The sequence below is a fragment of the Filicampus tigris genome, chromosome 7 (assembly GCF_054856515.1).
Source record: "Filicampus tigris isolate MCC_2025a chromosome 7, RoL_Ftig_1.0, whole genome shotgun sequence".
Lineage (NCBI taxonomy): Eukaryota > Metazoa > Chordata > Actinopteri > Syngnathiformes > Syngnathidae > Filicampus > Filicampus tigris.
In genome coordinates this window covers 17,558,213-17,584,221 of record NC_141223.1, presented here as the reverse complement: position 1 = coordinate 17,584,221, position 26,009 = coordinate 17,558,213, and the positions used below count along the sequence as shown (strand labels likewise).

Genomic DNA, 26,009 nt, shown 5'->3' with positions numbered 1-26,009 from the left:
ACTAACCACTCTGACGCAAAATGTGACTCCAAACATGAAATGGGGATGACACAAATATTCGCAGAATGAATTCTTCCTTTCCCCCCTTTTAAATTTCACTTTCACTCACCAGACAACATCAGGGACGTGTGCACAAATACCACAAGTGCTGTATCTAAAAAAATGTCCCTTTACAAAGATAAGGCTGTTTTTGCTTACCACTCTGTGATCTATTTCTATCACTGTGGGTGTGATGCCACATGAGTGCATGAAAGTGCTAGAAATGCATGAATGAAAGATTCTAGATCCTAGTAGTCAACAGATTTCCTACAAGATGCATCTCAAATTTCTCTACTACTTTAGTAGTCTATCATTTTGCCGGAGTGGGGGGACTTCGCAAAAAGTTTTTCAAAACACAAAAAGTTTTCTTTTTTTTTCACAAAAGTTGTGTTCACAATAGTTTTCTCTGTATTCCAGTGTATTCATGCAATGTTTTCACTCACTCACTCACTCACTGTAGCTGACTAGGTTTTTCATATGCTCCGTAACCGCCGTGGCACACATATTTTTTTATTTAAAGATCTGGCCAGGCATCCACAGCATTCATGTTTACCATCCCGTCCCCCCACGTCGTCTCCTGTTTTGTTCATGGTGGCCTGAAATGTGGCTGCCATGGCCTCGGGGAACATATTATTAGCGTTAACAATATTGCAAGACTGGCAGGATACTCTCTCGTTGTGTGAGTAAAAGTGCCTCTAGCCAGAAATGCACGACCATAAAAGTACCGTTGAGCTATAAAATAATGGATGCAAGGTTATAGACAGCCACAGTTTATCCCAAAAGACAACTTCTCAAGTTTGTTACCTTCTTCAGTGGTCAAAAATATTGCTAGCCCCGGCGGATATCTCTCAAGTTGTTTTAGCAATAGTGCCATGAGCCAGAAGTGATTGGATGTGGAGAACCATTATGAATTTCACTGGATGTCTTATCAAGTCTCTAACTTGGTTGGACTGGCTGGAAACATCTACCTTAGGTCAAGAAGTACAGTAAAAAATATATATATTTTTTAATATATATAGATATATTTTATTTTTTTTACTGATTGGAAAAGAGCATTAAAGAGTGAAAAGTACAGCAAAGAAAAGTAGCAGCTCATTACCAAAGAATGCCACATACTACATCCAAAATGGTTTATTGATGATGAGACTGCTGACTAAGTCACTGTAAGGTGAACTGTGACATGTCACATTGAGCAAAATGTTACTATCCCAACAGGAGAGTGACTCAGTCATTACCCAAATCGGTTGTATAGTATATACGACAGACACTGGATGACATATCCGCAATAACATTTACAGAAGAGAAGTAATGATATGTGTAATACTAAGTGAGTCAGACAAAATAGTTATTCAACATGTGTTCAAAAGATTACAGGCCATCGCTTCTGTAATTCACATAAAAAGCAGAAGACCGCAGAGAGAGAAGACTGTAGCCAGGAAGTTAGTGGTAGCAGAAGAAGCCTCTAGTTTGTTTGACATGTGTACAGTGCTGACAGGAGACTTTCACCCAAAACGTATTTCTACCTTATTGGTACAAACAGGCTTGCAGGCACGATGAAAACCAACAGCACAAGTTCACTCAAGGTGACTCTAGTATCTCGACTATTATACTTTCACTAATGTACAATAGCAGAATAAAAAAATTAAAAAAAATCAATAAGCCTCTTATAACAGAACATTATTTTTAGTCCAGCCTATTCATCTGAGGTCTACTATTTTTCAATATTACAAGAGCATAAAACATTCATTTCTACATTAAAATTATAAGCTTTTATTAGCCCACGCTGCCATGTAATCAGGAGAACAGTGTCTCTCTTGTTACCGCGACAACTGCAGATCGCCTAATTCTGGTCTACAATGTTGGTGGACCAGCCCAGGCAAAGTGTGTGAGCGGTGTTAGTGTCATTTAAAAAAAACATAAAACAAAACAGAAATTATTCATGGACTGACTTCAATATTTTGCCATATGCATGTTATTCATCACAGTGCTTGTTTATCACACACCTTTCACTGAAGAACTGCACGGACAGCATGTGAGCAAATTGTTCCTAACTGGTATTTTAATTAGAGCTGTCAAAAGATTTAAAAAGAAAAAAAGAGAGATTAAATAATTATAATCTGTAATTAATTGATCTAATTCATCTATACTTACTCTCACTTAAAAATTGCTGAGAAAATCCCCAAAGCCCCCCATTGTCTGTAGGTATCTATCTGCATTCATGATGGCTATCTTTTTTTTTTTTTTTAAGTATAATTACCCAGTCATTTGCCACTTTGCGAAATTGTTTGGCGCATTTATCAGCCAAGTTCCTGGTTTTTGTTTTGTTTGTTCCCGAAACATCAAGCTTGCTTTTCTTTTCACTGTCATACGTCTTGCTGATTTGTTATCACTGCAGTCCTGCACAATGGTTTGTATGATGGCTCATTGGACGCGGTTTGAAACGCCTCAATGAAACCCTCGTCTTCAACTGTGTCGATCGACCTGCAGTTCATCGCTAGTCACTTGGCAGGAAGCTGTCAGCCTGTAACTCGCAGACTTGCTCATACGCAAGCTGTTCTCGAGTTTAGTTTGGTGAAGAGCTTTGCAATGGCTCGCTATATTAGCATCTTCGTTGTGATCATTAGCTGTGGCTTTAGTCGCCGCTGGTTACTTTGCATTTATGTGGTAGGCTTGAACTGCTTCTTAGGTAAGCAAAGCCCTGCTTACAAAGAAGTGCCAAACAAAATGACAGCCAATGTCAGTGTCCACTTCAACTGATCATTGTTTTTTACACCCCAACAACTCAAGCACAAGCCCCACGCATCAAAACATCACCATCATCATCAATTAAGACTTTTTACATAAAAAAAAGAAGAAAGAACACTTTGAAGTTTTACCATCCAAAGAGCACCATAACCAAACAATTTGAGTCTTGGAAGTGCTGCTCTCCTTTCATTTTGTGAGCTATGGCAGATTATTGAAGTACTGTGAAATTTTCAGATGAATTAACATTTTACATGACACCTGTACATTTCAAAGGAGAATCTGATTTGGAGGACGCCTGCCTATTATGTACGCATCAGTGACATCCACACAGTTGAATTTCATTTTAAAAATAATAATCCCCTTTAGCTGCCAATTACTGGAATAGAACTGGAATCGGTGCACTCAACGTACATGGCGAAAAAAGAGGAACTAAACTCCTCAGCCACAATATCATGGAAACACAGCCATTAAAGATGCACAAATGGTGCAGTGGTTGCTGCCATCCCTTTCGTAAAATGAACTACAAATGCGGAAAGCGACAGAATGGAAGAGGCAGACAGTGAGGAATATATTGTTAAATACATACAATACTCAACCTGGTGAAATCCGACCTCATGCGTTTACTCTTGATTTTTCTCCTCAAGGTGATTTTGCTCCTGAAGCTCATTATAAAGCCTAAATAGTCCATATGGTAGAACAGAAACTTACAAAAATTAATTATATACTATACAACTAATCAAACACACATCGCAGCGCATGTGCCTTATCACAAGCAGAACTAGTACCACGTTATGTGTCAACGCACGTGGACGTAGAGGAAGTTGTTTTACACACACACACACACACGCACGCACACACACACGCACACACACCCCCACACACACACGCGCGCACACACAGCTCCAAAATCCCCGGCAAATGAGATTTCAACCGACAAGGTGATTGACAAACACTGCATTAAAATTATTATTTTCCCATCAAAAGGTTTACAAGTGTATCCACAATGTGAAAACCTAGTGTTTTAAAGTGAAGTTTGCCTAAGGAAAAAAAATCAGCAAAATAAGAATTATTCTCTCGGGTAAACCATGTGTGCACACACAGACATGCACTTCCTCTGATAAAACCTCAGAGCAGAACAATATTAAGAGGAAACAGTCTCTGAAGATGGCTTAAAACAGGTGACATGTGACAGAGTGAGGTTTTATATGCAAGCTCGTGTCTGGCAAAAAGGTGACATACATACATACTAGGGGTGTAACGGTACACATGGGTGTATTAATACGTTTTGGTATGGCATGGTCGGTTTGGTCTACTTGCGTTCGGTTCGGTCCACTTATTAGCGCGGGTTTACGCAGAGGCGCTATTGACTGTTGCACGCGGGAGAGGAGGGCGGCGGCACTAAAGTGGACCCAGGACGCCAGAAGCCAAAATTAAGAGATCTTTACTGTTAGTGTATTTTTTATTCTGGTGTAATTTCTTAGAATGTCACCCGAATGGTTCGCTTTTATTTTTCTTTCTAAAAAAAAAAATGTACCATTTACTTTTATTGCACATCGCATAATCAGTTAAGTCTCAGAGTCAGTGTGCCCTGATCTGAGCACAGGACCAACTGGTGAAGATCAGCCCCATATGCAGGGCCAGCCAGGGAGGAGACCAGCCCACATTATGTTTACATTTTGAAGACAGTATAAATGTGAGGGCTGCATGTTAGCTCATGCCCCTTTTCTGCCCTCGTCCATCTCGGTTAAGTGCATTTGCGAGGATGGAAAAGCTGCCCAGATCTGATTATTGTATGATTCCTGAACTTCAGAGATGGTAAAGAAAACTGACGAGAAAATTCGATCGACTTGTGTGAGTCTATTTACAATGGATACCTTCTTGAAAGATAAAACGAACACGCATCGAGTAAGTAGTTGTTTTGTAAATTGTTAATTGGGCTTATGGACTCCAGACCTACAAAATATTCCAACAAAACATATTATATATTTGCTGGGGAGGGAAGAGTTTGACTCTGATTTTATGTAAAATTCATCATGTACTGTATGTGAAGAACGGGCTGCATGTCGTGCCGTTAGAACAATTTTAAGGAAAGTTTAATAGTCCCTTAACTTTAGCGTGGCACTGTGATAGAATGCCACCATTGCAGGTGTACAGTATGTATCTGTGTCTGTACACCTGAATTTTGAAAAAATATGACATATTGATCCCTCGTTCAAGTCCACCAGGCAAACACATCCATCTTAATGTTGCAAGATGTAATACACATGAATAATTTGATGGTCTGCATCTGGAACTTTGAATGATCTTCATGACAATTGAACATCCGCATCCTCCCTCTTCTTCCACTGATTCCAGATGCTTCAGCTAACTTCTTCCTTCCTTTGTTTTGTCCTTCTCTCGTCAAACGTCTTGCTTTGATTCCTTTCTTGTCCTTTCAACGCTCCCTTACTCACACCTTATTAACCTTTCAACGTCTATGCTCGGCCTCCCATGGTTGTCTCCCTTCTCACTTAGCAGGACTGAGGCAGACTGATGTTGCTGTTGACAAAGTACAGCTGCGAGGAAGGCACAGATTCAGCCCATTACTGGCCAGCTCACAGCTCAGGGATTCCCCACAGAGTAACTGGCAAACAAGGAGAGCATTTTGAATGATGCAGAATACATCAGCACATAGAATTCAGACAGCCAAGAATGGAAAAACTGGAGAGAAATCAAATGTATATTCCTGGTGGTCTGTATCATTGTCAAGCATATTTATTATTGCCCTGCTAAGGGAAGGAGGTGTTAGGAGATGTGTTTCAAGCAGAAGAGCGGAGGTACACAAGATGGATGGAGACAGTAGAGGAAGCCAAGAGGAACAAGCCATCTGCTTTAGATCATTACAACAAAGCATGAGACAGCACCTTACTTTTTCAACTTTAGTCTTTCCTTCAGTTCCACAACACAAAACATATATCAAATGTTATAAACAAACAGAGGTTGTATGATCATCGCAAAGCTTTTTTTTTTTTTGTAACAGTAACCTCTTACTGAAAGGTACGAGATGGTAAGGTGAGGTAACTGGTAATATCAGGTGTTGCATTGCAAGAAGTTCAATTTTATTTTAAATTTGGCCAAGATGGCAAATGTTTCATCAATGGAAAAACTATTAAAGTCAGTTTACCGCACACTTCATCTACCAAAATAATGCAATATGATCCCCCTAATTTTAATAATCAATGTTTGATTTTAGTTGTTCATTGATGCTGCAGTTGAATATTGGTGTTCCCCAGGGGTTAGTGATGGAAACTTTTTTTCGCAGATAAAGCCTGAAAATTAGGTTAAAAAATGTACAATTTTTTTGTAAAAATAAATATCTAGTCTTTGCTTTGGCCTGAATATTTATTAAGGGGAATATTAGCTCTTTTAAAATGATTGAAAATAGGATGTTTTTTTTGTTTTACTACACATTGACGCATTTTAACCAAAGACAAAGATAATAACATTCAAAAATTGCAACCACCTTTCAATGTTCTTTCGATGATGACACCAAAGTGGTGGCTAAAATGAAAGTAGTAATTGGTACGTTGCTGCAGTTTCAAAATCAAATCATCTTTAAGCTATTTATTTTTGCCGTCTCTCCATGCTGGAGAGTAGCTGGGTTTAGCCTGGGATGTTAGTGGAAGTTGCAGTCTTCGCTGCATGTGGATGTTCCTCCTCCGCTGAGTGGAGATTCCTTTTTTTTCTTTTTTCTGAAGCAAATACTATAATCTGTGAGTCAATTATTTTTAAGGGTAATGTGAAGTCAGCTCAAAATGATATTACGGTGTTTTGGGCTGATATTTTGGGTATACTGTACTTGTTTTTAAATATGAATATTGGCAATTATACACATTTTTGGAGACTGGGGTCAGTTACTCCCAGATTTTTGCTATTCACGTTTTATGAACAGCGAGGGTTCACTGCATTATGAAAATAATGTAGTTCATACTGGGGAGCATTGTAAAATGCTAAGTCAGTGTGCTTACTACCTTTTAGTACAGCATAGTCATCATAAAAGGCCCACTTATACTCTGATATGTTCCAGCATGTAAAAGCTGAGAATTGCAAGTGTAAAGCATCAAATCCAGTTTACCATAGAGACCAGAGAGGGGAACCAAGACGTGAAAGGTTTATGGTGGGAAAGCAAGAAACAAGGGGAGAAACAGAGGTAATGCCTGTAAAAATCACACTGTGCCAAAACTTGAACATTTTTCCACAAGACTTGCAGAAACCTGGGTCTTGCTCGGGGTGAAAAGAAAATCAGGCCAACACTGGTGGTTCCATACAGATATCTCACAGATGGCTGGCATACATTATTGCACTGCAAAGTTGTTTAGGAACATTCAACTTAATGTAATCCAATCACTGATTACTAGACCCACTTGCTGCTGCCTACATTTATTTATTCATTCAGTCGGTTAAATCATCTTCTCTCCATATGTCGGGAAAGGAAGAGTTTTCCCACAGAACCCAAATTCCTAATGTATGACCCCATACTCCACTCTATTCTCCTCCCCCCTCATTTCCGTCCTCCCCATTATATCTCTCAGCTGTGAGGGGCCACAACCGACACAGTTAAAAAAAACTACAGTGTGTATACAGTAAGACATAGCAGTCCCTCGTTGATCACCGGGATTACGTTCTAGAACGTGATCGATAAAAATCCACATAGTAGCGACCATACTGTATATATTTTAGATTTGTATAGATTTTAAGGCGTTATTACCCTCCCATGCTCCTACTAACCTCTCCCATACCGTAATAAACATTCAAGGGATGTCACAATATCGGCAATATCGCGATATCACGATATTAAAAATGCCACGATATATCGTCGTCGTCATGTCACGATATTAATAGCAGCAAATCTGTTTAAAAGCCCAGGTTGTTTTCCTTTTGTGCAGTTCCAGCACCCTCTGGTGGTTGGTTTATTAGTGCAGTTTAATTTAATGCCACCTTTGTTTAAGACCCACGCTAATCGCCAGATGAAGGGCAACATAACACATTTGAGTTCCTCCACAAAATGCGTGTGAATTAGCAAGTAAGTGCCTCAATATTAGGTGTTCGGTCATTGTAGGTCATTTATATACATTGAGGTTAATGTTTACTGTACTATTTGAACCATATGTATAATTAGGACCACAGCTAATTAGTATTATGTAGAGACCTGTACATGCAACTGCTCATGTTTATTTGTATGTCATGTTCAACAGAAACCATACACACAGGCACACAACCAAATTAAACAGAAATTAAATTGATTATTGCTCCAGTGAACAAAACTATGTTCTTACCAATAAAAGGTCTCATAAATCATACCAGCACATATTTTTCAACATCGCTGTCAGCAGCCTCGTGAACTACATAGACCATGATACTTTGCGCTGCTGAGCCAAAAGGAGCCCATGGCTGGTTTAGCCTATTTCTTTGTCAATGCTGTTATTGTGCACAAAAAAATAGAAGGTTATGATTCTTTTTTAAAGGCTGTTATTGTGCACAAAAAAAACCCTGAATATTATGATTTTTTTTTAATATGAGCTTTTTTTTTGCAATATTGTGAACTTGTATACAGTATCGTGACCTTTTTATATATCGCCAACCTCCCCACAATATCGTGATAATTATCGTATTGTGAGGTTCATATCGTGATATAATCGTATTGTGACATTTGGATATCGTGACATACCTAAAACATTCCCATTAATACTAGAGCGATCTGATATTTTAAGAATCAATTATTGTACTAATCATCACACTGATTAAATTAATTTGCATAATACCAATCCAAAATATACATGGGAGATGCAGCTGGGTCTCAATCCTCACATTCTACACAGTAGCACCTGTGATTTTGAATGTGTGTGGCTTTAAAAGGCGGGGCCTTGCCTGTTGAATGATGTGGGAGTCAACGAATGAGAGAGTTTAGATCTGGCTGGCTGTTAACTGGCTAACCTGTTAGTCAGTTTAGCAAGTTGAATGCCTGGGCATCAGTTGTGACAGCAAGTGTATAAATGTGATTGTTGCATGTTTATTTTTTTACAGGTTGTTCAATAAAGATATTGAAAGTGCATTATTGACCACCTGTGGAGTGATTACAATACGTTTTAACTAGCAGTGGTAGGCTAATTTAGCTACAAATTGTTACTTGACCATAGACGTGCAGTTCTTGTATGTAAACCAGTTCTGCTTGGCAGTAGACAACTATCACTTTCTTTTCTTTTTTTTTTGTGTGAAATGATACCAAAGTTTGGATAATCAGTTTTTAATTGACTCTTTCCTACTGGCTCGTGCTTATTGATTTGTCTGCAGTAAAAGTCAATGTGGAAACATGAATCAACAAAAATCCCACAACATAGTCAAAAATCCACAAGGTAAAGTTATAAATGTACGATTTAAAAATCTGCGAGACAGTGAGACCGCAAAAAATGAACAGTGACATGGCGAGGGAGGGACAACTGTACACATGGTAAAAATGGATCCAAACAATCAAGATACTGTACACAAAAACCCCACCAGTGTTCCACCCACACATGCATTAGTCAAAGGTGCACCAGTACTCGTTACCATGACAATGATGGTCAGAGGTGAGCTGACAGTTGAGTAGCCTTCCAGGGTGGGTGTTGCAGCATCCACTGACGCTTGGTCCAGCCGTGAACACATGTAACCGCAGTCTGCCCCACCCACTGAGCGTAGAAGTAGAACCACACTGGCAGAACAGCCCATAATAACCCCTTTATGTTGACACCAAGAGGTGGGCAAGTGTCTTGTCCCAGTCAACAGAGACGGTAGGTGAGTCCAATAGCAGCCGCTGGTCCAGCCAGTGGTGCTGAGCGCTGTTCAAACCCTGTCAAGTACCGGAGGCTCCATCCCGACTAAGCCGCCTGCAACCTTTCCCTTTACGAGCTTCCACCACTGCCCTGCTCCGGATTCCGGTTCTTCCCGCGGCTCTGACTGAGAATACACACAGCCAGCCTTCGCGTCGTCTCTCCCCGTCCTCCCCTCTCTCTCTCTTTCTCACTCCCATACACACACACTGACTGCATCCATGCACAGTCAAGACCGGCCCAGCCCAGCTCACCAAGACAAATGGCAGAATGCAATAAGCGTCGGATGACCAGAAGCAGCTGCTACAGTACACAAAAACCCACAGCAGTTTTCCTCACGGTCATTCTGCTGCACTTTCTTTGATTAGTCTCCCTCCCAACCCCACCCCTCCTTCCAGTTCTCCAGACTGTGCTTTTGCAGAAACCACTGGAGGTGCTGCAGGGATGACAACACGCCCTTTTTTTGCTGCAGACTTTGCTTTTCAAAAAATGTGTATAGATGAGACCTAGTGGTGTGTTTCTTCCTGTGACCCATAAAGCTTACCCACTGTGCTCCAAACTGAAGGCTTTGGCAACATGAACAGAATGCGAGGCTCTAGGGAGCTTGTTGCAGACTTGCAGAGTAGTGAGCGACAGAGCAGAAACAGGAGGGAAAATAAGGAGTGGGCGGCTTTGCAGCTTTGCAGCATGTGGACTCACAGAACAGTCCTGCTGTCTAATATTGCAAAATACACTCGCTAGTTTTCATTCTCTCTATATTATGTCTGGGGTTGTCTGATTTGTAATGTGTTTTTTTGGTTACAATGTGTGGCTCCTGCGGGGGGGTTTTTTTGCAGAAAACTGAAATACAGCGGAACCTCTGTTCATAGCCTTTTTGGGCTAGCAATAGCCAGAGTTAAAGATGTCTGGTAAAAATGACAGGGAAGAGGATTTACAGGGAAACATAGACCCGCGAAGCTTCACTAACACGATCCCCAGCGAGCTGTCGTACATGGGCAAAGGTAAAACCTCAGCAGACATTCACCTATCTTGGTGTACTTAAGCGGCTGGAACCAGTGGCTCCATCTTGAGCTTACTAGCGACGATCTCGTGACTTTTTCGCCGGCCTCGCTGCATCCACCGAGGCTTACGGTTCTTTTTTTGTTTTTGGTTTTTACTTTTCTGTTTGTGTGCACATCTCGCCTTGCTGCAACATACCTGATTCAAATGATCAGCTCATCAGCAAGCTCTGAAGGATCCTGATATAATACTATCCTGATCATTTGAAACAGGTGTGTTGCAGCAGGGAGAAAACGTGAGGGAAAGCGGCCCTCCAGGAGCTTGACACCTGTTGTCTAGACTGATTGAAAAAAATAATAATTACTTTAGGTTCCCCTTACATTCATAAAAGCTTCTCCATTGAGTCACAGTTCCTAAAAGCAATTTCTACATAAAAGGTATGATTTGGCTATGTGCATGCATTGTTTTGTGCAGAGCTGTTGTCAAGCAACAAATGGCATATAGATCCGCACATCCTCACGCTATTCACTCACCACTGACGTATCCATGGTGATCTTCTTAAGTCATAATTAGTCAAAACAGATCCGTGTCAAGTTGCTACTGGGCACACCACCCACCACCCACGTGAAACGCTCATTATTATAGTGCTTTACAAATCTATATATAAAGAGCAAAACATGTCCATCCAACCACATGGAGAGAAAACAAATTGAGTTGTAAATGCTCGCCAGCACAAAGCATTAATAGATCAATGAATGCGTGTAAAATCAAAGTGGACCTCTAAACAAAGGACTGAAAATTAATTTACTGCAACAAATACAAGTGGTACACCGTTACTTTCCTGCTGAAACTAAGTACTTGCCAATCACAGATCGAGTGGAGTTCATCATCCATTTTGCAGATCATAATTTGCAGTTGAATTAAAGTGTTGCCATCCTTGTTCACATGAAAGTAGCTACGCAGCTGCTGTGGTTTCTACACCACCTATGTGTCAGGCTGGAAAAGTGTAACAGTGTTAGTAATAGGCCACTTTTTCGAATACAAGTGCAATACAATAGCATCCCTATTTTTTTTCACTTTCTAATAGTTTAAGATGTATCAAAACATGATGAATTAAGTCTTGAGCAATCTTTAGCAACTATACATCTTATTTGACAGTTAGGAGCTCTACAGTGTTACTTGAATTAGTGCCTATACAGTAAATAAAGGTTAGATAATGGCAACAGTTTTGGTAACCTTGATTATTGTCTATGAGAAAAATGTATACTAAAAATAAATACATCACAAGGCAGTATTCTGGATTTTATTATATTCGAAATGGGACGATACAGTGTATTTACATAGCTGACTAAGTTATCATCATCCCGCCTACACACCCCGAGATGAAAACACAAGCCAGAATAAGGTTGACTGTTCCAAACTGTACTGTTGTTAGCTGAAATGAGCTGTACTGCATGGTGGGAATGCGGTTTTATAGTTTCCCAATACCATGGTCCCCCTTGGCCAGTTACTCTGGTTGGATATGAAATTGCACATTTTGTTCATGTCCACTAAGCACTTGCTCTAGTGAAACAGTATTCTGTGATCAGCTAGACAAGCAGCACACATTGTAGCTGATTGGTTCTCTTTGTGGGGAGGTACAGGATGTGTGTCAGCCAATAACCATTAGTCTAAAGCGTGACTTAAAAAAAAAAAAAAGCACAGAGACTGCAGTGGACAATTATTCAGCTGACAGTTAAAAAGTGAAATGAAAACAGCTGTTGGTTACGTTCCAGTTAATCTAGGTATGAATGCACAATCATTCATGTGCTTTTAGTACACAAGAGCCTTTAAATAGGTGTACTGGTAGTGAACAGGCTTGCACATGCACAATGGATGTATATCAAAATGAAAAGATGACATCATCGGTGTATACAGGGTAGAGTGCTGCCATCAGTTTGTGCAGCTAATGTCTCCCAGCTGTGCGGCCCTAGTGTGCCCTCCCTCTGTCCCATGAAGAACTACTACGTGTGCGCATGCGCCGTAAACACGCATGTGGTCGAACTATTTACACAATACAGTAGATAAATGTGTGCCCTTTTACTGGCTTCAAAGGGGAACCTATGCAAGCCAAATAAAACTCCAGGAGGCTGCCACGTAAGCATTTTGCCAGGCTATAGTTAGGTTTCCCCTGAAGTGCTTGCTGCGGACTAATATGCTGTTTGATGTGGTGCGGAGCCCCAATGAGTTTCAATGTGGAAAACATTCTCTGGTTTCCTAGGCAACCAGCACAGGAAGGATGCTGTCACTTTCCAGGCGCAAGGTCGCAGAGAAAGACGAGGTACCCAAGGTAAGCCTCTTATTGACTGTCCTCTCAATGCGTACACACACACACACACACACACACACACACACACACACACACACACACACACGCACGCACACACACACCCAATTATGATTTTTAAAAAAAAGCATTTCAAAGAGAAATTATTTGCAGGCAAATGTAATTATGGGTGAAGAGGTACCAGCAATTATAGCGCATGAAGCACAACCTCACACAGTTGTAAAATTTGGAAACTGGTGTCGTTTGTAGAGAAAAATAAGCCTCTAAAGTGGCATTAAAAACATGGCTGAAAAACTATTGAATATTTTTTCAATTGATTATTCTACCGATATCCCATCGATAACAACTGATTTTGCATTATTAAATATCATGCATGTAAGGTGCAGGTTTTATTTTTTGCCCACCAACATTCTACTGTGGAATATATGACTTTAATTGTGTACTGTATGGCTTTAAAATGTGTTAAATGGCATCGTGAGTGACATGGGTGTCTGCAAATTAAAGTGGTAAGTTGACTAGTAGTGACTTGGTGTTGAATGTGCTTATTATGTGTTTGTGTCCTTACCGTTTGATCAATAAAGCAATTGAAAGTGAATCATCGGCTGTGTCTATCCTTATCCACTTGCGTGAGCATTAGAATACGGTCTAACTACACTGAAAAAAAATAATAGTTGAATTTTCTCAATTATATTTCGTCAGGTGGTTGCACAAAATGAAATAATATGGATGCTGATACATTTTTAAGTAGATGTATAGTCTACTTAAAATGTATCTGGATTCAGATGACTATATTTCTTTTCCATATATTAAAATTGAGTAAACAATGCACAACATTTTTTTCAGTGTAGCGATGGTAGGCTACATCAAATTAGCTTGATACATTAACTTGTAGTTTAGCAATCGTAGATGTGCTGTTGCAGTACACATTGCACTTCATCTTCCTTCTTAATTTTGGACATTCTCTGTCTTATACCGAATCTTTATTCCTGGCTTGCTGTCATTACCGCAACTTAAAAATATTGGGTTTTTTTTTGTTTTTTTGTAAATCAAATGATTTGTATTATTCAATTAGTCGTTGCAGCTTTTAATACACATTCTATGTGATGTCACGTGAGACGGAAGTTGCTCACAAGATATGGTTCACATCTCTGTGCAGGCTGCTCAGTACAAAAAAATTTGAAATTGATTAATTGAATTTTTAGAAAGTTACCTTCTATGCATATTTGTTTTTAGCACTCTTAATGTGACCTGAGGTAACTCATGGACATAGTGTTAGTGTAATGTTGTTATTTGTGTTGTTATTGTAATGGAGCTGATCTGTTCTCAGTAAAACCTCAGTATGCACTGCTGCACACCACTTGCACACAAACAGGAAGACAGTAAAAACTCCAGGCTGAGTGAGTGGTTACCTGTTGCACTGAGCTACTTTCGAAATCATTCAAATCAAATCAAAGAAAAATCACCAAGATTTCACTTCACTTAAAAAAAAAAAACGTTACCACACATTGGAAAACAAAAGGTACTTACACTGCCAAATGACTGTTTTCTTGTACACTCAAGGAACGTTTGACATACCTGTTACTGCTGGATTAAATATCCATCTGTGAACAGGATTGTATATAAATCTCCCGGGCCTTCTTAAATCATGAGCCAGTGGAGAATTCCTTACAATTTGAAGGAGATCCAAGGAACACACCATCATTTTTATATAGCCCAACAAAAGTTGAGGAGTCAACAGGAAGACGCACACTATCAATGCCATCTAGTGCTGAGAGCAAAACACAGCAGGCTGAGCAAGCATGCTCAACTCTCACCCATCTGCTGTTACTTTAAAACACAATCTGCAGGAGGCACTGCGAGCCAGAGATACTATCTGCTTGGCTGGCTGCCGGCTGATTTAGAAAAGGAAGCTATTAAAATGTCCTTAACCAAGAACTGAAATCCGGAGGCAGAATGGATGTTGGGAAAGCAGGGAACAAGAGATCGAGATGGGGTGGAGATTTGTGATGCAGATTTGTGAAGAACAACTGATGGCATTGGGTGTGTGAGGAAGATGAGGTATATTGTTGTTGTTACATTGTCATGTAAAAACAAGCGGCAAATTATCTGATATTGAAGAATTAAAAAAAAAAAAAGTCTTCAAGCTATTTGATGCCACCGATACTTAAAGTCCACCGTCAAACTAAAAAACAAAGACAACTGCATTTTGTATATTTTAAAAACAACCACACTTTGCTTTAGGAAAGTCCATTTAGGTTCACGCTAACACTAGCATCACTGTCATGGTGTTAAAACCCTTTCAGCCATGGAAGTGTGAACACCAACTGTGGTGCAACACCAGAAAGACAATATGACGGTCCTCACAGAAATGTTTTCTTTATCCTCTGCGTAAAACGACTTAATATTGCTGCAGCTTAGTTAACTAAGTTGCAACCATCTCCACGTACTGTTTATCATGTTGTATTGTCCTCCCTTCAAGTGGCCAGCCGCACAATCACAATGATTTGTTTTGTACAAACTGTTTAACTCTATACATTCAATTTAATTTGAACTATATTTTTAAAAGTATCAAATAGGCATAGACCAATATCAGATTTTGACAGTATGAGCAAACATATCGCTTTATCACAGTATTCTATCACAGCTCTAATATGACCTTTTTTCAAAATATTTAGGTAAATAAAAACAGCACTTTTTTAATGAAAACAATCTGTTTTAATATTTTGTACAAAAGAAGCGTGCACCACAGGGTTGTCCAAACCTTTTGCAAAGAGGACCAGATTTGGTGAGGTGAAAATGTGGGAGCCGACCATTTAGCCTGATGTTCTTTTTTACATGCAACACCAATAAATCCAATCACATTTTAGCAAACCAGTCTGCCTTTCATTTTTAAATTTTTAATTTAAATTTCAAGATTCTTAAACATATCTTTTGGTCCATTTGAAACATGGCATCACTGGCAATTAAATCTTCACTGAACTTTAAGACTTAAAAACTGAGAAATAAGTAACGATATTCACCAGTGCAATTTACATTTCAAACATGAATGACAGGTTGCTGTGGCTCGTACGTTTTGCTCCCTCCTCTTTCTCCGTGCGTAAACTGTCCAGCCCTCCCCTCTTTGCTCGCCAAGATGGAGAAGTTAATTGTAGGCAGCTCTTCTACTCAACTCTGCAAACAGCCAATATCATATTGTGCACTGCTTACAAGAACCCCCCCCCCCAAAAAAAATGAAGAGCTCATTACCGCTGAAAGCCAGTATTAGCTGTCGACTTTTTAAAGCCACGGTAAACCATCAAACCAAGTAATCAGTCCATGCCTAGTACAAATGTATTAGTGCAATTTTCCTTATCAAAAACACATGTCACAGAGGCTGGAATGACATTTCCAATATTTCAACAGGGATAGATAATTTCAGATACTGTACACGAGTTTTGAGTTGGTGTTAAACTCTCAAGGCAGCACTGTATATACCACCTCGGTCCTGTGTAAGCATATTATGAAGAAAGTCATAAAATGAGCCACACAAGAAATTTCATTGAGTAAACATGCATTCATTTCACACCAGTAGCACCAGAGAGACACAGAAGTAGTGTCACATACTTGCCACCGCATTAATTCACTCTCCCACATGGCATCCCTCCCTGCTGCTTAAGCCTGGCCCGGACCTCAGCTGTATTGTTCAAACATCTGAAAACGCTGCATTTAATATTTGCAATGAAACCCAGCATTTTTCAAATAGATGAGGCGGCTACATTTTCAGTGAGGGTCGTTTGGCTTAACAGAGGTACACTGAAATTCAAAAAACAAAGGCCGTTTAAATGGGAAACAGGTTAATGCTCATACTCCTGGGATTGTTTAGAACAGCAGCAGCAGCAGCAGCAGGCAACAGAGCCTCTCTTTAACACTGGCTTTCATGAGACATTAATTAAAAGCAGGGAAAGCAATGAAAGGTTCACTTCACCCTGCTGTGCTGATATTAATCTGCTCATCAAAGCCGAAGATTGCAATATAATAATATGAGAGCACGATTCCTCTCCCAGCGCTGCCATCTGTCCATTGCCTCGCTGCGATCCCACTTGAGCCAGTTACACAGCTCTTGTTTCCGCACTAGGTAAGGGGGTGGGGGGAAGCATGCAACCACGATGAAACTTGACTGTATTAGAGCCAAATCAAACTCCGAAAAGCCACAATCCCTCCTCCAGTTTCACCACATGTCGAGGCCGCTGTCACTCGGAAATTATCCCCAATGATTGCTGCTTCCTGTAACTCTGTCAGCTTGAAAAGTGTGTCCTCACCCTGAACCTGCTATATTCATCCTAAACCAAGCCCGAGACATATTACACTCATGTGAGTCCTGCCAGAAACCTTCACACCAACCCTATGGATTCAATGAATATGAAAAAAGGTGTGGTACAATAGCACAAACTGCTAAAGCAGATGCAAAGTACAAATTGAGTTGTTTTTGCTCCCTGACCCTCGCTACAGTTTTTTTCATAGTGTAATTTCACCCACCAAACTTTTGTCAGTGCAAATGTAAGGAGGATTAAGTGAGAACATCTGAGCCAATGTCCACGAATAGGCCAAGAATGGGACCATTAAGCATTTGTGTGGGAAAAGTTGTTTGAGAACATATTGGCTAGGGAGATTACTAATAGCAACATAAAAAGAAAACTACAAGGAAAATCACACAGCAAAAAAGTTGTCATACTAGAAAAAATGTCTTGAGAAAAAAATTAATTATTGTGTTAGTGTGTAAATGTGGTCCAGTGTGTCGGGCATTTCGACAGTGGAGCGATTGGTAGGAGGTAGAAATACGGTATTTGGGAGGAATTATGAAGCGAGGCTTTTCTATCTCATTTCATAGAGACGTCACTCATGATGAGGTCACGTCATTGCCGTGCGTAAATTATGAATCGATCTGAACCATGGCTGAATTACTACTATCAACATGAATGTCCACTTTATGCTTCATGTTTGAAGTGTGATTACATTCAAATCAAATACTGTCAATACTCAAAACAACTTTGCAGAACTTTCCCTCCGCCCGCGCGGAGCGCATTTTGGGCTGAGGATGATGTCAATGTTGGATATATGCCATCTGGCGGTTAGGACTGCGATCGCATTGCAAAAATTTGTATACGTATCCAATCTAGGACCACATATGAAAGTGGCCTAGGTCGCATTTGAAAAAAATCATAATTGTGCCGTTCAGACTATAATAAGAAAAAATCTGAAAAAAATAGGGGAAAAAAAATCCAATAGAGAACAATACTGCTGGGAACGCACATGAGAAAGAGCACTGTACAGTGTTGTGCAGGTTGCAGTCATGGCGGCTCCGTGGTATCGCAGAAGAGAACAGTGGTCTTTCTTTTTAACCCATTAAAGCCTGAAGCCCCTCGTGAGACATCGCTCTAAAACCTACGGTCGTCTTTGAGGTCGCCCTTAAAAACATGACATTTTCGCCACCTACAAAATAATATCCCAGCTCTTCTAGCAGATAGAAACATAACCTAAAAAAATTGACAGTGGCTTTCACACAGGCTTGAGTTTATTAATCCTTACTGTTTCAATCGAATATGCAAATGAAGCACTATTTTTCATTTTTTAAAAAAGGAGTGGTAATTACCATGCCGTGTTCTCTTACAAAGACGTTGAAATTGTCATTGTCTATGAACATATATCTTAACCATACAACACGTTTGGATGGTTTCATGGCTTTAAAGTCCGCAAACGTGTCGTCTATATCACTGCCGTGACTTATAGCAGAGCTCCTGCGATCAACTGTGCCTCCATTACTCCTCGAAAAAATTCTAGATATCCTCCGACAACTCACGACACCGTCACATGTATATTCTGATGCATTTCATTGGCTAAGAGACCGAGAATTGGACTTAAAAAATAAAACGACGTATACGCTCTCCCGCTCTCTCACACGCAACAGCGCTCCCGGCTTTAATGGTAGAAACACGCTACCGTCCTTAATGGGTTAAAAGAACCCAACCCGACACGTCAGTCGGTACTTGACCCGGTTAGGGATGATTAGAGGGATGGACTAACACCACTTCCGTCCTTTCTTACTCTATCCTTTTGAAAAAAATTCTCGTCCTCCATTCTTTCATCTGTAAAAATGTGCGTCCATCCGGGACGAAGAGACGGGCTGTTCCGTCCCTGGGACAGAATGCCCATCTCTGGTAAAATAATCCAAAACTTTATGGACTATTCACTCCGCCATAGGGCCAATTATAAATGGATTACACGTGCGTTCTCAGTATAGTTAGTTAGTCTACGGGAAATAACAAGATCTCTCCAAAGCTTTGAGGCATTTTACATCAACCTTTTATTTTAATCAATGTATTAGATCAAAAGTTTCAGACCTAAGACTGCACAAAAAAAGTCAGGACCAAATCAAGAAATACAAAAACAAAAAATACCCCCCCCCAAAAAAAAGAATATTTTAAGGGGTTTTCATTTTGCTGTTACAGTCCACTTGCAGTGACCAACTAGATCCAGCAGATGACGCTGCTACCACTAGAGTTTTTGAGTGGGAGGGTATAGCTTCGTCATGATTTTTCAAACGTGTCAAACAGACAGAATTGTTAGCATCATTAGCAGGCTAGCATTCTACTCAGTGCCATATAATGCAACTGATGAGCCTCATTCAAGTGTGTAATAGTGAAAGCTCTCAATTGCATTGGCTTAATCAGTCATTCTGCGTATGGCACGTAGACAGACCCTACACGGAACCTGTAGCTAAACTTAAAACTAATAGCAGCTATCTAGCAGACACGCACTGGGCCCTTCTGTCTATCCCCGAGCTACCACTATAGACCAAAGACGCCAGTCCTGAAGACTTTTCCGCCTGTGTTTTCATTCATGTAATGCTGCCCTACAGACTCCGCTTCCTCCTTGTTCATCTCCCAATTTTTTCTCTCCAACCATTTCTTTGATTTAGAACCTCCATCCCTGTCTTGTTTCCGTTGCAGGTTTACTTCCAGCTCACTTTTACACTGTACACTAAAAGTACAATCGAAGTACGCAAGATAAATCAGCACAGACACATAAAGCTAAGAGTTAATCCCATTTCTCTGAATTCAGCACATATTTTATGACTTACTTTGACTCAGCGTTTTTAGCTAGGTTGAATTTAAAAAGCAAGCCAGCAGGCCTCTTTTAGTATCAGACTGAGACATCTATAGAACTACAATAGAATCTGTGTTAACTGAGCTTTTAGACAGAGCCTGGGCATTCAGCAATATTCCAGAAAAATAGATCTGGATGGCTTTAAGTAGAGGTAAGCACAATGGATATGTTTTATTCTACAGCAAAGCTTTATGCGTTCATACTGCATTTGTAGAGAAAGTGCAATTAACACGAAGATGAACCGACTCCAGCTGCTAACATCACTAGGCCACACCCCTTAAAACACACACACACACACACACAACACAACAGTACAAAATACTATAGTTGGTGGAAATTTCCAGTTTACGTATTTACATTCTCAAGCAAACATAAAAAAGGCAACAATTTTATGGGTAAATGGGCTTTCACGTCTATTGCGCTTTTCCACCTACAAGGCACTCAAAGCGCTTCAATGCTAACTCCTCATTCACCTACTGATGATGCAGCATCTGGAGCAACGGGGGTTCAGTATGTTGCTCAAAGACACTTCGACATGGTCACAAGTGCCATGGGTCAAACGTACAACCTCTGACTCACGCTACCACTGGGCCATGCTGCCCCCAACAACAATGTAAATATGCATGCATATAGTACTGTTTTTCTTCAAAAACAAATTGTGGTTTTGGGGAGTGGGGGTGGGGTGCTGTGCTAGAACAGATTAATTGCATTTCAGTTCATTTAAATGGGGAAAAGTTATGATCTTGGTCATGTAACAAATTACTCTAAACTGTACTTGTAACATATCTAGGTACAGAATCTACTTTGAAGTGTATATTTAGTGTGCACAATGCACCGATGGATTGCAGCTACTTAATATAGGAGACCTCCAGAGAAGATGATAAACATGTCAGATTCCATTCGTAATACGAAGGGAAAATCTCTTGAATATGTCTTCTGAAAATTTGAAAAGTTAATACATTGCAATTTCATGTAGTAATACAATGAGTTCAATAAATAACCCTTAAGATTTGAGAAAATTAAGAAACCCAAGGTGATTAAGAATGGTACCGGTACTTTTTCTCAATTGTTATACTGTTAGACTGGCAGCAAGAGATTCAACTCTTCTCTCATCTGTTCTGTGCCACTGACACGGATATAATGCTTTTATCAGTGTAGCTCGACCTGGGCTTGGCGCTAGTGCCAAAAGATTAATAATAGCAATTCGTCTCAATCGCTGCCTTTTTTTTTTTTTCTTTTTAAATACCTTCTGCTATCAGGTCAAGAGGGACAGGTCCGACCGGACAGGATTATTGTTGAGTGAGTCAGGCTGATCAAAGCCAACATGGAGCAGTCAGACAAGAGGATGTTCGAGGGTGTAAAATAGATTAATGGTTTTGTTTTTTGTACAAGCTATTGGATCTCATGCTGGGTTTCTCCTCACTGATGTGAAGAAACAGAAGAAGGCTAAATTGTTCCCTTGAGGAAAATTTGAGGGAGGCATGTCATTGAGTGATGGGACTGTACACACAAGGACTGCCATTAGCAGTTTGGGGTTTGGTGTCTTACTTCAGAGCAACACAGCAGCAAAATTCTACAACCAGTCCAAAGTTCCTGAATTGACCATTGACCTGACTTCCTTTCACACAGACACATTTTAGAGTGCAAGATTAGGACTACCAGTTCGATACACACTTCTGAAATAACACATTTGCTCAAATTACCTGTTATTAATAGTTTTATTAATTATTGGTATTCATTTATGTGAAGACAGTGATCATGTTAATGATGTTTAGGACACATAAACATCATATGCAACACTTTATTTCTATACATCTCTGCCATTCTTTTCATTTTCAAATGATCACTTCATTCCAACATTCCTAGAAAATTACGTCCCATCACTGGTGAGCTATTTTTAGATCAGGCCCGTGAGCGACTCATGTGGTACTTGGGGGGCCTCTAAGCGTTGCCACGTTGATGACCCCCCGGTCTAGTGGATAGAAAAAGTCTACACACCCCTATTCAAGTGCAGTTTTTGTGATATACAAAAATTATCATTTCAAAACTTTCTCCGCCGTTTATTTGATACATAACCTTGAGTTGAAATTAGATAATGTGATTACACAGGTGTGCACACCCTCATAACTGGGGATGTGCCTGTGTTCAGAATCAACCAACCACATTCAAACTCATGTTTAATGTGAGTTAGCACACAACTTCCACATTATGAATTGCCTCTGATCAACCCCAAATAAAGGCAAAATGGCTTGGTAGCCTTTTTACTGACATTACTTTTGCTTTTAAGCGGAAGCCTGAACGTTTTATGCAAAAACTGAAAGCTATTTCTAACCATGTTCATGATTTCTTCCACCAGGTCCAAATTCAGACGGGGATAAGCAGCCCCAAAGCATGGGGCTCCCATCATCGTGCTTTACTGTAAGTATGGTGTTCTTCTAGTGATGAGCAATGTTGTCCTTCTGGAAATCTCACCAAAAATGTTCAACCTTGGTTGCATTAGACCATAACAAAATCTCCCAAGCACATTCGACAAGGGGGAAGGAATAATGAACATTTAGTGTCACCACAAAACTTTCTGGCTTCTTCTAGAAAAAAAAAAAAGTCAGGAAAAGCATACTCGAACATCAGAAATGTATTTGGGGTTAATCGGAGGAACTTTAAAGGGTGGGTGACTCCCACTTAACAGGAGTTTGAATGCGATTGGCTAATTCTGAACCCAGCCGCATCCCACTAAGAAGAGTGTGCACGTTTCTCTTTTAAAAAACGACTGAAAACAAAATCAACTGAGTTTACGGGTGGTAAAGGCCACATTAATGGTGGAATAACTCTGAATCGATGCAGAATCGTTTTAATAAAACGAACGATGCATCGAAAAAACGATTATCGTTCCCACCCCTAGTTGGCAGTAAAGCATCCCCAAGCATGCATGCATGTGTGTGTGTGGATGCTCAAGGGCGAGGGCGGTCGGGCAAAAGATGGCGCGGAGGGGGCAGACGGTAATGGCAGTAGCATATTCAAGCCTCCTACTCTGGAATGCAGAGTGAGGCAGAGACACAACACTTCAATTGACACACAAGAGAGTCAGTGAACTATTCTTAGTGCAGTTATGTGGAGTGGACCCAACATCCCCCCTTTTCCACCGTGAGCCCTGCGAAGAAGTTAGATAGCAAGAGTGCACGGTGGCATCCTTTAAGATTGCCTCACTGGCTGTGAGGCGAAAGGTTAAGGTCAAGTCTGAACAGAGCAATTGGTGACTTATAGCAAACTCCACTGTGACCTCATCTTCTTCTCTTAATCTGTCAGCAGATGAAAATCGGTGTAGATAAGGTTTAATATGTGTGATCACATTCAGCCATGTTATGCTTACAGCCAGTGTGCAGCAAAATGTAGCATTCAAAACAGTGGCCTGATTCATCTACAGACAGCACAGGCTTTCTTTTTGTTTCCTCTTGCTCTTCTCTTTGCTTTTATTTCTCTGTTCTCTCTCTCTCTGTCTGAATGAGTCATTGAGAAGATACACACCAAATCCTGGCCGTGCACGGTCCCACTGTTATCAAGCTAACGTGGCCCAGTCTGCAGTTCAGTCATAACAAACGTCAAAGAACTATTCAACTTGTTTAATTCCTTTCTTTACTGTCTTGTCTGCAAACGCTGGTGACGCAACAAGGCGTTAATATAAGAAAAATAAAACGTGAGTACGAGACTATCCCGACTGAAGGCAGTGATGGAGTTTAAAGACAAAAATATGAGAATAACATTTTAAGGTCAGTGAAAAAAGTTGGGATTTAAGGGGAATCAAGTCGTCATAAAACCACCGCCAACAAAGTGTGTGCTTTTTTTATATTGTATTGTACCAACAACAGGAACAACAAATATCCTCTTTTCCTCTCTCTTTCCACCAAGCTATATATTTTTTATTAAAAAAAAAAAGGATACTATTATTAATAATAAAAAATGTCCATTACACTTTAAAAAAAAATGTTTAAATTGTCGCCTCTCATAATATGTCATATGAAATGACAGGATTAGTTAAATGTTAATACTCCCCTTCAATATTAGGTATTGTTTAATTTGCATGGCTTTCTTTCTATCTTTTCTTTTTTCCCCCCTCACACTGTCATTGAAAAGCACTGTAAAGGGTAAAAAAAAAAAAAAAGTGCCAAAATGGAGTTGTTGAATTGATGGAGATTTTACAGCGGGAAGTTAGAATAGACACTTGTTGCAGAAAACCTCTCAGAACACTACATTTTGCATGCAACCCATGATGGAGGCCCTACAAAGGAGTGTGCCTAAATTCAAAATGCACGCGGCCGGAGAGGCAGATAGTGGCTTCCTGTTCCACGTTGTCACAGAATGCACAAACACAATCCAAGACGTGACACTTAACTCACAACCTGCTTTGACATGCAAAGACACAAAGATGCGATATAAACTGAGGTTTGGAGGTGCGAAAGAAGCTCTGTAGACAGACGATGACAGCGTTCAAAAGTTTCAACACATGTGACACAAACACAGGATGTACGGTATGGAAGAACAGACATTAGATTCTTACTCTTACTGCACAGCAAGAGAGAAGCCTGGTTAATGCCTTTTTCAGAGATTCGTTTTTTAAGGCGCTACACATACTGTAGATCACAGTTGTATCGATAATATTTTAATTTAGTGCATTTTGAACCGTCCACGAGAACTCAACATGGGCCAAAAAAAATGTTCATTCAATTTGAATGATATTTTTCCCCTCATAGAATAACAGTCAATCAAAAGATGGGAAATAGACAATACAGTGTTCCCTAACTTTTCATGGGTGAGACATTCTATGATTCCTGCATGTAGACCGCAGGTGTCGAACTCCAGTACTCGAGGGGCCGCTCTCCTGCCTGTTTTCCATCTCTCCCTGCTGCAACACACCTGTTTCAAATAATCAGCTCATCAGCTAGTTCTGCAGTGGCCTGATCCCGATCATTTGAATCAGGTGTGTTGCTGGAGGTAACCTCTAAAACATGTAGGAAAGTGTCCCCCGAGGACCTGAGTTTGACACCCCTGATGTAGACGTTGACTTTTTTGTGGGGTGGGGGGGGGGGGGGATTTGCCCTCTGTTAAGCCACTACGAACACTCTCAAGGCAGTTTTCACCCTTCTCAACACTTAACACAGTAAATTTGACTTTGAAAGGATGTTTGCCTATATGTGCCTTGCGATTGGTTGGTAAAACTGCAATAGATGACATTATAGTCACAAATGAATACCCTGTGACAGAGTGAAGCCACAATAAGCGAACCGGGAAATAGCGAGGGAACACTGTACAATTGTGTCATAGCGAGGTGAAAGGTTCTGGGGGAACTTCTGACTGGTTATTTTAACTTTGATGCTTGCAATGAATATAGTATAACTACCAGAAGACTTCATAGTCTCAGTTGAACTAATTAATGCACAGGTGTCAAATTCAAGGCCCGGGGGCGGGGTCCGGCCCACAACCTCATTTTATGTGGCTTGCGAAGGCAAATCATGCGCGTCAACTGGAATGTGTTATCTGTTACCAATCATCCCCTTTAGAATAAATTGCAAAATAATTGAACAAACAATTACTTACCGACTCTAATTTCAAAACTCGCTATCAATCAATTTGTTGTGTGTGCGTTACCATATAAGGCGATCATACGGGTATGGGTTCACAGTCATAACGTTCCTCCGAGGGACATCGTAACTACAATATGGCCCCCGACAAAAAATTAGTTTGACAACCCTGATTTAATGGATGCTGGAAAGATCAAAACACAGCTGTGGAGCCTTCATTGCAAGACTGAATAAGGTCTAACCCCCTCCCCCAGGATTCCAACTCTTATACTCTTGACCACCCACCTACAAGGGGGGCAACTCTGCCAAACCCATGTGACTATGTGTGACTCGATGGCC

General features: G+C 40.3%; 1 protein-coding gene across 7 annotated transcripts in view; it reads right to left on the bottom strand.

Annotated features, from left to right (window-relative positions):
* The window catches only part of dock10 (dedicator of cytokinesis 10), an 87,744-nt gene that overhangs the window by 49,380 nt on the left and 12,355 nt on the right, over positions 1–26,009 (bottom strand). For 3 of the 7 annotated variants that reach the window (XM_086035136.1, XM_086035142.1, XM_086035137.1), the window contains exon 1: positions 9,370–9,824. The exons of 1 other annotated variant lie outside the window; for it this stretch is intronic. In XM_086035136.1, coding sequence (XP_085891262.1) covers positions 9,370–9,528 — 159 coding nt within the window. In that variant the 5' untranslated portion in view covers positions 9,529–9,824. Of the gene's footprint in view, positions 1–3,370; positions 3,589–9,369; positions 9,826–26,009 lie in introns of those variants that run through there. 3 more of the 7 variants (XM_086035141.1, XM_086035140.1, XM_086035139.1) reach the window with 3 other exon arrangements.